Source organism: Mauremys reevesii, linkage group 19, assembly GCF_016161935.1.
Source record: "Mauremys reevesii isolate NIE-2019 linkage group 19, ASM1616193v1, whole genome shotgun sequence".
In the NCBI taxonomy this organism is placed as follows: Eukaryota; Metazoa; Chordata; order Testudines; family Geoemydidae; genus Mauremys; species Mauremys reevesii.
In genome coordinates, this window is record NC_052641.1 from 6,098,445 (window position 1) to 6,113,246 (window position 14,802).

At 52.2% G+C, this 14,802-nt stretch overlaps 1 protein-coding gene across 4 annotated transcripts in view; it reads left to right on the forward strand.

Annotated features, from left to right (window-relative positions):
• The window catches only part of LOC120386920 (discoidin domain-containing receptor 2-like), a 146,001-nt gene that overhangs the window by 115,938 nt on the left and 15,261 nt on the right, over positions 1-14,802 (forward strand). For all 4 annotated transcript variants that reach the window (XM_039506965.1, XM_039506964.1, XM_039506966.1 and 1 more), the window contains 2 exons: positions 11,390-11,511; positions 12,787-12,984. In XM_039506965.1, coding sequence (XP_039362899.1) covers positions 11,390-11,511; positions 12,787-12,984 — 320 coding nt within the window. The remainder of the gene's footprint in view (positions 1-11,389; positions 11,512-12,786; positions 12,985-14,802) is intronic.

The window sequence follows — 14,802 nt, forward strand, 5'->3', positions numbered from 1 at the left end:
AACAGTTCTAAACATTTTAAAGACTGTTATCTGGTTCCCCGCTCAGTCTTCTTTTCTCAAGACTAAACATGCCCAGTTTATAACCTTTCCTCATAGGTCAGGTTTTCTAAACCTTTGGTCATTTTTCTTTTTCGCCTCTGGACTCTCTCCAATTGGTCCACTTCTTTTGTAAAGTGCGGCACCCAGAGCTGGACACAGTGCTCTGTCTGAGGCCTCACTAGAGCTGAGTAGAGTGGGACAATTACCTTCTGTGTCTTACATACGATACTCCTGTTAATGCACCCCAGGATGATATTAGCTTCTGCAATTGCATTACATTGTTGGCTCGTATTCAATTTATGATCAACTATAACCCCCGCATCCTTGTCAGCCGTACTACCAACTAGTCAGTTATTCCCCCATTTTGTAGTTGTGCATTTAATTTTTCCTTCCTACGTGTAGTACTTTGCACTTATCTTTCCTGAATTTGATCTTCTTCATTTCAGACCAATTCTCCAATTTGTCAAAGTTGTTTTGAATTCTAATCCTGTCTTCAAAAGTTCTCCCAACCCCTCCCAGCTTGGTGTCATCTGCAGATTGTAGAAGCATACTCTCCACTCCACTATTCAAGTCATTAATGGAAATACTGAACAGTACCCAACACAGGGCAGATTCCTGCAGAACCCCACTAGATGCACTCTCCTACTTTGACAGCAAACCATTAATAACTATTCTTTGAGTACAGTCTTTAACCATTATGTACCCACCTTGTAGGAATTTCATCTAGACCACATTTCTCTAGTTTGCTTATAAGAATGTCATGTGGGACTGTGTCAAAAGCCTTACTGAAATCAAGATAGGTAACATCTACAGCTTCCCCCCATTCAGTAGACCAGTAAACCTGTCAAAAAGGGAAATTAGGCTGTGTCTACACTATGGACATTACAGCTGCGCCGCTGTAAGGTCTCCCGTGTAGCTGCTCTTTGTCGGCAGGAAAGAGCTCTCCCACTGGCATAATCAAACCACCCCAATGAGTGGCGTTAGCTATGTCGGCAGGCGAGAGCTCTCCCGCCGGCATAATCAAACCACCCCAATGAGCGGCGTTAGCTACGTCAGCAGGAGAGCCTCTCGTGCCGACACAGCACTGTCCACACCAGCACTTTTGTCAGTGAAGTTTATGTCGGTCAGGGAGGTGGTTTTTTCACACTCCTGGCCGACAAAAGTTTTACCAACAAAAGTGCTAGTGTAGACAAAGCCTTAGGTTGGTCTGGCATGATTTGTTCTTGACAAATCCAAGTAGTCTGTTACTTATTACCATGTATCAGCGGGGTAGCCGTGTTAGTCTAGATCAGTAAAAGCAGCAGAGAATCATGTGGCACCTTATAGACTAAGAGATGTATTGGAGCATGAGCTTTCATGGGTGAATACCCACTTTGTCGGATGCATAAGGTGCCACAGGACTCTTTGCTGCTTTTACTTATTACCATGTTATCCTCTAGGTGCTTACAAATCAATTGATTAATAATTTGTTCCAGGATCTTTCCAGGTATTGAAAGTAGGCTGTCTGGTCTATCATAGACTCATAGACTTTAAGGTCAGAAGGGACCATTATGATCATCTAGTCTGACCTCCTGCACAATGCAGGCCACAGAATCTCAGCCACCCACTCCTGTATCAACCCTGTGTCTGAGCCATTGAAGTCCTCAAATCGTGGTTTGAAGACCTCAAGCTGCAGAGAATCCTCCAGCAAGTGACCCGTGCCCCATGCTGCAGAGGAAGGCAAAAAAAACCCAGGGCCTCTGCCAATCTGCCCTGGAGGAAAATTCCTTCCTGACCCCAAATATGGCGATCAGCTAAACCCTGAGCATGTGGGCAAGACTCACCAGCCAGACATGCAGGAAAGAATTCTCTGTAGTAGGTCCATAATTCCCCAGGTTCTCTTTGTTCTTCTTTTTAAAGATAGCTGCTATGTTTGCCCTTCTCTAGTCCTCTGGGATCTTACCCTTCCTCCATGAGTTCTCCAGGGTAATTGCTAATTGTTCCCTGAATGCTTCAGCTAGCTCCTTAAGTAGTACCCTAGAGAGAATTTCAGCAGATCCTGCCAACTTTAATACATCTAACTTATCTAAATATTCTTTAACCTGTTCTTTCCCTATTTTGGCTTGCGTTCCTCCCCCTTTGTTGTTCATATTAATGTTACCACAAACCTTTTTAGTGAAGAATGAAACAGAATAGACATTAAAATCTCAGCCTTTTTGTTGTCGTCAGTTATTAGCTCTCCTTTCCCACTAAGTAGATGACCAACATTTTCCTTCTTCTTTCTCTTGCTCCTAATCCATATAGGATGTCTTCTTATGGCCTTTGCTAAATGTAACTCATTTCGTGCCTTAGCTTTTCCTATTTTAGTCCCTACATGCTTGTGCTATTCTTTTGTACTCATCCTTATCAATTTGTCCGTATTTCCACTTTTTGTAGGATTTCTTTTTGATTTTCAGGTCACTAAAGAGCTCCTGATGGAGTCATATTGGCAGCTCACTATTCTTCCTATCTTTCCTTTGCATCAGGCTAGTTTGCTGTTGTGTCTTTAATATTGTCCCTTTGAGAAACTGTCAGCTCTCCTGAACTCCTTTTTCCCTTTGATTTTGATGAGAAGGATGCTGATAAATTGGAGAGGGTTCAGAGAAGAACCACAAGAATGATTTTTAAAAAGATGCCTTATAGTGATAGACTCAATGGGAGACCCTGCCGGTCGGGAAAAGACGGTTACTCACCTGTAGTAACTGGTGTTCTTCGAGATGTGTTGCTCCAATCCATTCCAGTTAGGTGGCATCTCAGAACTTTTTCCCTAGCGCGCCGCCATGGCGCTAAATATATACCCCAGCCGGCCCGTCCGCTCCTCAGTTCCTTCTTGCCGGCAACTCCGACAGTGGGGAAGGAGGCGGGTCTGAATGGATTTGAGCAACACATCTCGAAGAACACCAGTTACTACAGGTGAGTACCCGTCTTTTCTTCTTCGGTGATTGCTCCAATGCATTCCAGTTAGGTGATTCCCAAGCCTTACCTTAGGCGGTGGGGTCGGAGTGAGACGTGGCGGAGTGTAATACCGCAGAGCCGAAGGCTGCATCGTCTCTAGACTGCTGAACCAACGCGTAGTGGGAGGCGAAGGTGTGGACCGAAGACCAGGTGGCCGCTCGACAGATGTCCTGGATCGGGCGTTGGCCAGAAAGGCAACCGATGAGGCGTGCGCCCTTGTCGAGTGAGCGGTGAGGCGGCAGGCGGCACGCGAGCAAGCTCGTAACAGGTCCGAATACATGCAGTCACCCAGGACGAAATTCTCTGGGAGGAGACCGGCTCACCTTCATGCGGTCGGCGACGGCGACAAACAACTGGGTCGAGCGCCGGAAAGGCGGTGTGAAGCTGTTGTTCGGCGAGGCATGCGGCCGGGAAGAAGACCGGAGGAAGATCTCCTGGTTGAGGTGGAAGGCCGATACCACCTTAGGGAGGAAGGCCGGATGTGGCCGGCTGTACCTTGTCTGCATGGAAGACGGTGTAAGGTGGGCCCACCGTTAGCGCGGCTCCAAAACTCGTCTCGCGGATGTGATGGCGAGCTGTCTTCCAGGAGAGGTAGAGTAGCGAACACGTGGCCAAGGGCTCGAAGGGGACCCATCAGTTTGGCCAGGACAAGGTTCAAATCCCAGGTCGGGGCCGGACCAGCGGTCCAAGCCTTTAAGGAAGCGGAAACCATCTGGTTGGAGAAGATGGACCGACCTTCCAGCGATGGACGAAAGGCGGACACTGCCGCGAGGTGAACCTTCAATGAGGAGACTGCAAGACCTTGCTCCTTAAGGTACCACAGGTAGTCGAGGATGGTAGGTACCGGAACCACGAATGGATTCAGAGAACGCTGATCGCACCAAAGCGCGAACCTCTTCCACTTCGCGAGGTAAGTGGAGCGCGTGGAAGGCTTGCGGCTTTCCAGGAGGACCTGCTGAACTGCCGCGAGCAGCCCTCTCTGCGTGGGTCAACCACTCAGGTACCAAGCTGTAAGATGGAGGGACTGCAGGTTCGGATGGCGGAGTCTGCCAAGTCCTGGGTGATGAGGTCCGGCCACAACGGGAGGGGGATGGGTTCCCGAACGGAGAGCTCGAGCAGCAGGGTGTACCAGTGCTGCCTCGGCCAGGCCGGCGCTATGAGAATGACGTGGGCTCTGTCTCTCCGAAGCTTCAGGAGCACTCGGTGCACGAGCGGAACTGGAGGGAAGGCATAGAGGAGGCGATCCGTCCAGGGGTAGAGAAAGGCGTCGGACAGGGAGCCTGGCGAGCGACCCTGGAACGAACAAAACCGGTGGCACTTCCTGTTCTCCCTGGAGGCGAATAGGTCTATCTGGGGAAACCCCCACCTCCGGAAGATTGTGTGGGCGACGTCTGGACGGAGGGACCACTCGTGTGAGAGGAACGACCTGCTGAGCCGGTCGGCCAGCGTGTTCTGCACTCCCGGAAGAAAGGACGCTTGTAGGTGAATGGAGTGGGTCACGCAGAAGTCCCACAGAAGCATCGCCTCCCTGCAGAGGGGGGAAGAGCGCGCTCCGCCCTGCTTGTTCACGTAGAACATTGCTGTCGTATTGTCCGTGAATACTGTCACACATCGGCCTTGCAGATGGGGGCAGAAAGTTTGGCAGGCTAGACGGATCGCTCGCAGCTCGCGGACATTGATATGCAGGGCGAGCTCCTGGGTCGACCAGAGGCCTTGGGTGTGGAGATCGCCCAGGTGGGCCCCCCAACCGAGTGCCGGCGTCCGTGGTGAGCGTGGCGGACGGGCGGAGGGTGGAACGGGATCCCGGCACACACGATCTCCGGGTCGAGCCACCATCGGAGGGACTCGAGGGTCACTCTGGAGACCGTCACCACCATCTCGAGCGGGTCTCGATGTGGCCGGTACACCGACGCCAGCCAGGACTGGAACGGGCGGAGGTGGAGCCGTGCGTACGCGGTCACATACGTGCAAGCCGCCATGTGGCCCAGGAGGCGGAGGCAGGAGCGCACCGTCGTGGTCGGGAAGGTGACTAGGTCCATGATGAGGGTGACCATCGTTTGATGGCGGGCGCGAGGGAGACAGGCCCGGGCTATGGTGGAGTCGAGGACCGCTCCGATGAACTCCATGCGCTGAGAAGGGATCAAAGTGGACTTCGACGTTGATGAGGAGGCCGAGCCGCCTGAAGAGGACCGGATCTCTGCCACCTGGCCCATCACTAGTTGTCGAGATTGTCCGCGAACCAGCCAGTCGCCCAGATACGGATACACGTGGATCTGACGGCGGAGGGCTGCGCGACCACCGCCATGCATTTGGTAAAGACCCTCGGTGCGGTGGAGAGACCGAATGGCAACACCGCAAACTGGTAGTGGGCGTTGCCGAGCACAAATCGGAGGTAACGTCGATGAGGAGGATAGATGGCGACATGGAAGTAAGCGTCCTTCATGTCGAGGGCGGCAAACCAATCTCCCGGATCCAGGGAGGGAATGATGGTCCCCAAGGTGACCATGCGAAACTTGGGCTTGAGCAGGAACTTGTTCAGCTCGCGAAGGTCCAGGATAGGACGAGCCCGCCTTTCGCTTTGGGGATAAGGAAATAACGGGAGTAGAATCCCTGCCCGCCTGTCTTGAGGCACTGCTTCTATGGCACCCACGCTCAACAGAGTCTGGACCTCTTGCAAGAGGACTTGCTCGTGAGAGGGGTCCCTGAAGAGGACAGGAGGGTGGGTGGGAAGGGGGCGAAACAAATTGAAGGCGGTATCCCGACTGGACTGTTTGCAACACCCAGCTGTCCGATGTCAAATGGGACCACGCCGAAAAGAAATGGGAAAGGCGGTTGTAAAATAATGGGGAAGGATCCGGTAGAGAGAGATGGGCCGTCCTCGGCGTCCCATCAAAAGCGGACTTGGCCCCTGGGGAGCGAGGCTTGCCTGGTTCCGCCGATTGCCCGGCGACGGCGGTTCTGGGCGCTGTTGGTAGCGGGATGGTTGCGGCGGAAGGGTCTGCGTTGTGTCGCCGGCGTGTGCATTCCGGATGGCGCTTCAGGGTCTGGATCCGAGAATCCGTCTTCTCGGAAAACAGACCCTGGGTGTCGAGGTCCTGGAGAGTATACTGCACCTCCGCGGCAGGGTAGAAGATTGCAGCCAGGAGATGCGCCTCATCGTCACGCCAGATGCCAAGGTCCGAGCCCGAGTCCGCGGCGTCGAGGGCAGCCGTGATAGAGGATCTGGAGGACCTCTTTCCTCCTCCAACAAGGCCGAGAACTCCTGACGATGTTGATGGCAGGAGCTCCGTGAATTTCGCCAGGACGTCAGGATGTCAAAGCTGGCGAGAAGGACCATAATGTTCGCAATCCGCATTTGTAAGCCCCTGCGGAGTAGACCTTACGGCCGAGCAGGTCCATGCGGATTTGGGCGCTGGGGCAGGTTGGCGTGTCTCTCACGGTCGTTAACGGATTGAGCGACCAGGAGTCCGGGTAGGGTGGGAGTAGGTACTCATAGCCAGTCGGGGGGGCTAAGTACTTACGCTCGACCCCGCGTGCTGTAGGCTGAAGAGAAGCGGGGGTCTGCCAGAGCGTAGTGGCATTTTTTTGAATTGTCCGCACAAAGGGCAATGCCACTCGGACAGGAGTGTCCGCCGACCACATTGGTGATCGGGTCCTCATCCTCTTGGACCTCCGCCACGGGAAGACAGTTCCTGGAAGGCCCGGTCAATGGGCGGGGGCTCGTTGGCCACAGCACCTGCTACCGCCTCGTCCCGCCCTGCCCGATTGGTTCTGGCACCGGGGCTGGTGGCTGGACCTCCGCTTTGTCGTGCGGAGTGGCGGTCCGTAGGAGCGGGGGGCTCGTGCGGAGGAGAGGGAGGCGGTCGGCTAACTGTCGCCTCGGGGACTCTGGTCGGCGGTCCCATCCCGCAAAGGAAAGGTGCCCTGTGCCTCATGGTGTGCCCAGGGACCCAGTAGCCCCACTGCTCGTGATGGAGTCCTTGCGGGGTCGGCAACTGATGGGCGGCATCGTCTGCACCGGAGGCCACCGACGCTGGGCGGGATGGCCAAGGCGGTGCCGAGGCACCGAGGGATTGACCCGCTGAGGACAGGAGTACCTCCGGGTCGATAAGAGTAGCGCCGGCTGGACGGCGATCGCGACCGTCGGCCACCACGGTGCGATCTGCGGTGCCGGAAGGACTTCGCGAGCGCGGTGTCGTGAAAGCGGTGCGGATGGAGATCTCGAGACCTGGACCTGGACCGGTGCGATGGTGCCCGGTGGCGGGATGAGCGCGCGTCGGCGGCCGATGGTGCTCGGTGCGAGATGAGGCGACCTGCGGCCGTGTCATTCTGGCCGGTTTCCCCACAGATGTGACAGCCCGCACCGGTGCCGGGGCTGGAGGCTCGGTGCCTCTATGAGCCGGATTAGCTCACGCGCGGAGGAGAACGCCCGCGTTGGCGGCAGCCTTGGCTCCACCACGGTCGGTGCCGCGATGCGGACTCGGCGGCACTTGCGGTGCGGAGTCGAGGCCCCAGGGCACCGCGCCGCGCCGCCGCACTCTCGGCGGCGCGCTCGGCGGGCTTTTGCCACCACTTTTCGCCAGCTGCTGACTGTCTGTCTTCTTGGTCCGCCGGCTTAGGCCGAGGCGGCGTGCGGGGCGGGCTCCGGCGGGTGCACTCTGCACCGATGAAGCCCTGGCGGTGCCGGGGCTGGAGGGACGCCTCCATAAGGAGCTGCTTGAGGCGAATGTCTAAGCCGAGCAGATAGCGCACTTGTCCGTGGTGTCCTTCGCCCAGGCAACGGAGGCAAGAGCCGTGGGGATCACCAACCGGCATAGGCCTCTGGCACGCTGCGCGGGGCTTAAAGGTGCCTTGGGCATGAGCCCGCACCGGGAAGGAAAGGGAGGAACTACCCCCTTATCCTTACCTAAATCACTAACTAACTAACTATTGAACTAACTATACTAACACTAAACAAACTATGTACAAGGGAGCTAGGGTTGTGGAGGACAGAGAGCACTCCACAGTTCCAACTGGCCACGGGCGGTAAGAAGGAACTGAGGGTATATATTTAGCGCCATGGCGGCGCCAAAAAGTTTAACTGGAATGCATTGGAGCAATCACTCGAAGAAGAACTTGCAACCATGTGGGTTCTGTGCTGATGACACCTCCTCATCACTCCTGGCAGCTTAGGCTGGGTGGCCACTGGAGGACCCTGTGATTCTAGGCTCAGCAGGAAGTACCAGCAAGCAGGGCCTGGGTGGCGGCCCCTCACAGCTCACTGATTTGCTGATGCCACCATATAAACCATGAAGCCATGACAGGGAGCTGTTTGACCAACAATAGCAACAGGCTCCGTGCTCCAGGCCCTGCTTGCAATAGACCCTAGACTCGGACTTCTGGCCTTGGTTTGTCCTCAACTGCGCTTTACGATTACTGTCTGTAACCTGGCTCCTGACCCTGGACTCATGGTAACGGGACCCTGCGTGCCTCCTGATGCCTGACTCTGTTTGCCTTCTTCCGTGTCTCAGGCTCTGACCTCCTGATAACTTGATCCTGCTTGTCTCTTGATGCCTGATTCTCAAGCTGCCCTGTGCCCTAACCTCCTGGTGTCTGATCCAGCCTGACTCCTGCTCGGACCACTAGGTCAGACCGCCCACGTCCCTCTCGTGACCATTTGCTCAGACCACCTTTGGCCCTCCCTGAAATCCATCCATCCCCTCCACAAATGGTGGAAGGGGCTGGCCGCCCTCCAGCCTGGAGCTCTTCACAGGTTTGGGACCTGCAGGACCAAGTCACCCCCCTCCCTGCTAGGCAGAGGCCCCTACCCCACCCACCCTGTGCAAGGCAGAGGTCCCGAGCTTCCCCGCAGCCCAGTCTGGTAGGTGGAGAATGGGGGGGAGGGGGTAAAAGAGCCATATGTGGCTGCAGTTCCTCCCCCCCTCCCGGTCTGTGCAGAGGCATAGTGACCCATCCTCCTCCTTCACAAAGAGTCCCCTCTGGAGAGGCAGATCGCCGAATGAAGCCCTTGGCAAGGGTTTCCTGTGTAAACCCATCTAGCGCCTCCAGCTCTGTTTCAGACATGGAGTCTGTTTGTAGGACACCTTTGCCCTGGGCTGTAGGTCTGTTGGGCAGCTGTAGTCTCTGTATGGGGGTAGTGAGTCTTTTTGAATGCATCTAGGTACCCGCGGTACTTGGCACAGAGGCTGAGGTTCTAGCCTGGAGCCAATCCCGAGTGGCTGGGCCCCGCCGTCTGGGGTTCCGCTTCTGAGGTTTTCCTCCCATCCTGGGGCCCTGGGAATGGTTCACTTGGGGGCTGGCTGCTTTGTTGGAGGCACACTTTGTGAGAGTATTTGGAGGGGAAGCTACTGCTCCTCCACCATCAGGAGATACACGGGTCATGCTGCTCCAACCTAGGAATGCCAAGAATGATCAGGAAGACACATCGAAGCATATTAATTCTCAGTGCCCTTCCACTATGGCTTCTAATGGGACGGGTCCCTTGAGTCACCCATCCCGATGACAGAAGTGACCCACCCCAGTCTGGTAGGTGGAGAATGGCAGGGCGTGGGGGGCTCCGCGAGCCGCATTTGAAAGGTAAAAGAGCTGTATTGTGGCTCACGAGCCACTGTTTGGTCTAGAGCAAAGGCTTAACTCACAAGATACCCTCCTGTCTGATGAAGTTTCTCTCACCCAAAGTTCTCCAACCAGCATTTAATAGCCTGGCTGGCTGTGATCCTTTTTCCATGAAGCAAACACACGGTCAGCTTACTTCCTCGGTGAAGGATGCGGAGAGAGTCACTGTGTCTACAGGTATAGTCCAGAACTCCATTGTCTTCGCCTATAGTCAGGATTCCCTCCTGCTGATTTATTTCTTCCTGTAAATTCCCTCAGTGAATTTCACAATCCCTTCACTAGCATTCGGCTCAGCCTGCAAATGAGCATCCATTGTGAACTGTACAAAACTCAGTTTACATAGAGACAGACTGCTTGATGAACATCACGTGACTGCAAGAAAATTGTTTATCAACTTCTGGTGATTGGCCCCAACTCACAGACCTTCAGAACAAAATTTTCAGTGTAGATACAGAACTCCTCACATTTTATCCGTACATACAGCTCGCAATGACTATGGAGACCAGTATAACAATAGAGACCACCCATGATGCCCTTTGGCAAAATAGTACATAGAGACCAGGCGCCGGGGAATCCATGTGCTGTAACCCTTATGCACCTCTGTGTCCTCTGCCAGTGGACACCTAGAGGTCCCCAGGTCACACCTGGCTTCACACATAGAGATGCAGGCTATGCTGGAGGACTGCTGGCTATCTACGGCTTGCAAAATGGACCCTTAGAGAGACATGGTGGGTGAGGTAATATCTTTTATTGGACCAACTTGTTTTGAAAGCTTCTCTCTCTCACCAAGAGAAGTTGGTCCAATAAAAGCTATTACACCTCACGCACCTTGTCTCTAATATCCTGGGACCGACACGGCTACAACTACACTGCAAACAAAAATGGATCCTGGTCCTTTGTGGCTAGTCAGGGGAGATTTTGGAGTTCATCAGAGATGGAACTTGTTAGTGCAACACAGGGCGGACCTTGTTCAAGAAGCCATTATCTTATGTTAATCACCTCGCCAGTTACCACGGTGATTCAAATCTTCGCTTATTTCGAAGTGTTTGCAGAAAGTGATGGTGAAGCAGTGGATTTTCTGGATCACTCCAAATGGTTTTCAGGATTGGGTGTGAAATCGAGTCTCTTTGCCTCTTATTGCAGCAGCAGTGAAGTGCTTCTATGACTGTCTTGGCCATTTGCTACCACGGTCCGTAGAGCTGGATGAGTTCTGCAAGAAAAATGCTCATAAATATTAGACTATGAAATGACCACTTTTGTGCCCTGTGTTGCTCTTAATGAGCATTCACACACTTCGGCTCGGATTTGCAGGAATGTTTGGGGCATCGCTGTACTTTACTCAGTCCCCGTTTTCACATGCAGACGAGGGTATTGCTATTTGTTATGTCTTTGTTTCAAGTTTCAGATATTCGGTTCAGGAGTAGAAACCATACCATGCGACTAGGTAGATGAGCAATCAGATATCATGAATACTCAATAGTTGAAGTGAACAGTTAACAAATAACCCATAGGATGAAAGTAGCTCACAGAAGCTCTTCAACAGATTCTTACAAATAACAAATCTGTTCACAGAATCCAGGGGCAGTTTTTCAACTTTTTCTGATCAGAAACAAAAAAAGACTCAACTCACTGAATATTTTACTTTCAAGGGATAATTCAGTCAATTCTAACCATAATGATTATCCATAACGTGATGTGTTTTTTCCTCTTCTTCTCTGACTTTATCACATGTTCATGGCTGGCCCTGCACTCCCTTTTCCAGGTACACCTGTGTGAAGCAGATGGCCTGTTGGAATTTTTGGGACTCTCGTCTATGGAACTCACCAACCAACCGGTGCTAGTGGCAGTGAAAATGCTAAGATCCAATGTCAACAAAACAGCCAGGTAACCACATGACACTATGCAACAGCTGTAATCTGACTATGAAGCCTGCTTCTGCTCTGAGATTAGTTTTACACAGGTTACCTTCACTGACTTCAGTGGAGCTACTCCAGATTTACACTTGGGTTAGCGAGAGGCGAGACAGCCCTTGGTGTGTGCATATATGAGCAGTTAGTGCATGAGTGGGTATTTGAACAGAGAAAATGGAAGTCAGTGGAATGTCAGGTTTATCCTGGCTGCTGAGTGGAGCTCATGAGCAGAGAGCTAGAGTCCGTACTTGCTGGACAGGTGTGATTAATAATGGTCTATTTTATGATCTCACTCCCCCTATCCAGCAGGGCACTAGTGGGCTTATCCACTAATGCTGGGCACACAGAAATAGGTGAACAAGTCCAGTTCATCCAGGAAAGGGTCACGAAGACACCGAGGGGGAGGAGTACTTTGAAAAGGATGTGATCGTGTGAATTATAAGGAATGACATGAAAACAACACGACTGGCCAGTTTCACAGAAAGCTGGACATTTATGTAGAGAATGGGAACATCCACAGTGACATTACACTGGATAAAAACTCTCAAGAGTTGATTTGGGCATGAGCCAACTTCCAGCTCTTGGGGATTAGGAGGAAATGCTTCCAAAGAGCAGGTTTCCCATCATGGCCAGCACTTGGGTTTCTTACCCTTTCCTGTGGTACTAGCCACTGTCAGTGACAGAATACTAGATTGCTGGCCCCATGGGCTGATCCAGTTCCTAGGAGAAACCACAGAAATACAGACACGTTGATAGAAAAATAACCTGATCATATACTACAGTGATGGACGCAGGATGGAGAGATGGATAGAAAATTTCACTTCCTGCATGGTGCTATTACATCATCCTTTATCCCTGAGACTTTGACATCACCACATCTGGAACAGCCTCTGCACCTTCTCCCCCACCACTCCCTTCTACCTTCAGAAAACCTCTTGGGGCCTGGCCCAGCCATAGTCTCCCTCCCTGCAGAACCTGTGTGGCTCTGGGGTTGTTTCTGTGCTGCAGCTGTAGGTGCAAAGGGGATTTCAAGAGGGTGCACTCTGGTTACAAAGCAGGATAAAGGGAAATCAGTGGGAGAATACTTCAGGGAGAAAAAGACAGGCAACTCTTTTGGGAGACTTCAGAAAAACTCCCATTCCTAGTATTCAGATCCTGTCTATCTCCCCTTCACTCCTCCCAGATTTCTCAAGCAAAGGAAAAGAGAACAGTGTTCAAGGAATCAGACTTATGTCTTTCTCTTTTTAAGAAATGATTTCCTAAAGGAGATCAAGATCATGTCCCGGCTGAAGGACCCAAATATCATCCGACTGCTGGGTGTGTGTGTGCGTGATGACCCTCTGTGCATGATAACAGAGTATATGGAGAACGGAGACCTCAACCAGTTCCTGTCACAGCGGGAGATCTGCAGTAAATTCTCCATTTCGAACAACATTCCATGCGTCAGGTAAGAGGAGAAGTCGCAGGTTCTAATGCAACAGTTTCAGTGCCCTGAACTTAAAGTATATTAATATTAAAAACAATCTGAATTGTGAACCCGTTAAGGATGCTACACGTGTAACATACCACGAGTACTGTACACCACAGACCACGCACCACAATGTTACTTTTGCCTGCCACAGAATTCCAGCTTCTGTCAGCCCCTTTACCAAGCCACTCTCTCCTCACACAGCAAACTCCAACGCTTCCCCGGGGTACCCAAGGTTGTGATGCTCCTTGCTACCACCTGTCTGTGCCACTGTGTGTCAGCCTCCTGACTCCACCCGCGCTGCCTGCCAGGCCTCTGCCAGCCTCGCTCTCTCTGTGCTGGTTAGCAACAGGTGCACACCAACCCCCACCTCCTCCGAGTGTTCCTCTGGAGTGCCCAGCCACTGTTCCACTGAACACTCACAGAACAGTCAGGGCAAGCCTACACTTAAACCCTCCAACATAGCGCTGTCTACACCAGGGTTAGGTCAATATAATGACGTCGCTCAGGGATGTGGATGTTTCACACCCCTGAGCCACGCAGTTACACCGATACAGGTCTGTCGTGTAGACCAGAGCGCAGAGTCTCTACTCCCAAAGGAGGAGCACACACCAATGTGCTACTGTCACCTCAGGATCACTACTCTGCTTAACACCGAACATTTCGCTATAGTTATAGTGAAAACAAGGGGAAGTCTGTTATCAAAGAACAGAGATTCAAATGACAGTAAGTAAGAACACTGGAAACAAATGGTGGTAAACTCATAACCTGCTTTCTAGAGCCTAAACTGAACTCACAAGACATTCCCCTGTCTCCTACAGGTAGCTTACCCCAAGTCATTGCCCCAGCGTTTTCAGCCAGGAGGGCTGACCTTCCTTTCCTAAGATCAAGCCTGCTGGCAGCTTGTCTTGCCAGACCAAGGGATGAAATCATCCCCTCTCCACTTATTTTTTGCAGTTACCGAATATGGTCCCTTACCACAGGGGTTTTTAAACTAAAGAGATTTACCTCAGGGTTTCTTTGTCTTTGTAAATCCTCAGGCCTGCACCTGGCCCAGGCAGCAAACATAGCCAGTCTCCGGGTATGGCCATTGTTTTCTGTGCTAACTGAGTTGGCACAAAGGTATACAATACACCATGGTCTGCTCGAGAAATAAGTGTTTGCTACCCCCTTCCTGCCTAGAATCACCTTCTAGTGACCTGTCTTAACGTACATGCTTCAAAAACAGAAGTTTCAGTAAACATACACAGACTCCGTATATATTATCTGCACAGACATTTCACAATGGTTACGATGACGTGGGTGATGCAGGCGTTCAGTAGAGACCTTACATGACCCCTTCTGGTGAACCCAGACCATCCCTTTAAGCCTATATGCCTCTGTGCCCTCTGCCAGTTGGCACCAGTTGGTTCCTGGGACACAACTACATCATCTAATATCCACAGCTGTGGACAGTACTGGTAGCAGTGCTAAAGTGGATGCCTGTGGGTGGACAGCTAGAGGGTATGTACTGGTAGGTGGCTTTATCCCCTTGCATTTGCGTGTTTGTGCCAAGTATGTTGTGGGTGTGACAATCCAAACTGCTACACATACAGTTTTGTGTATTCATTTCCCGTTTTTTATAAATGTTTAAGTGAGGGGAGTTGAGGAGCGTGTGGGGGTTTGAGGGCAACCTAGGGAGGATGGCTTCCAAAGTGTGCGTACAGAACTAGTGCCGGGACTGAGAGAGAAGATTTCCTCTGCCTGCTTGAGAAAGAAGAATTAATTCAGCAGCAGCTGCATTTCTCCAGCAGATAA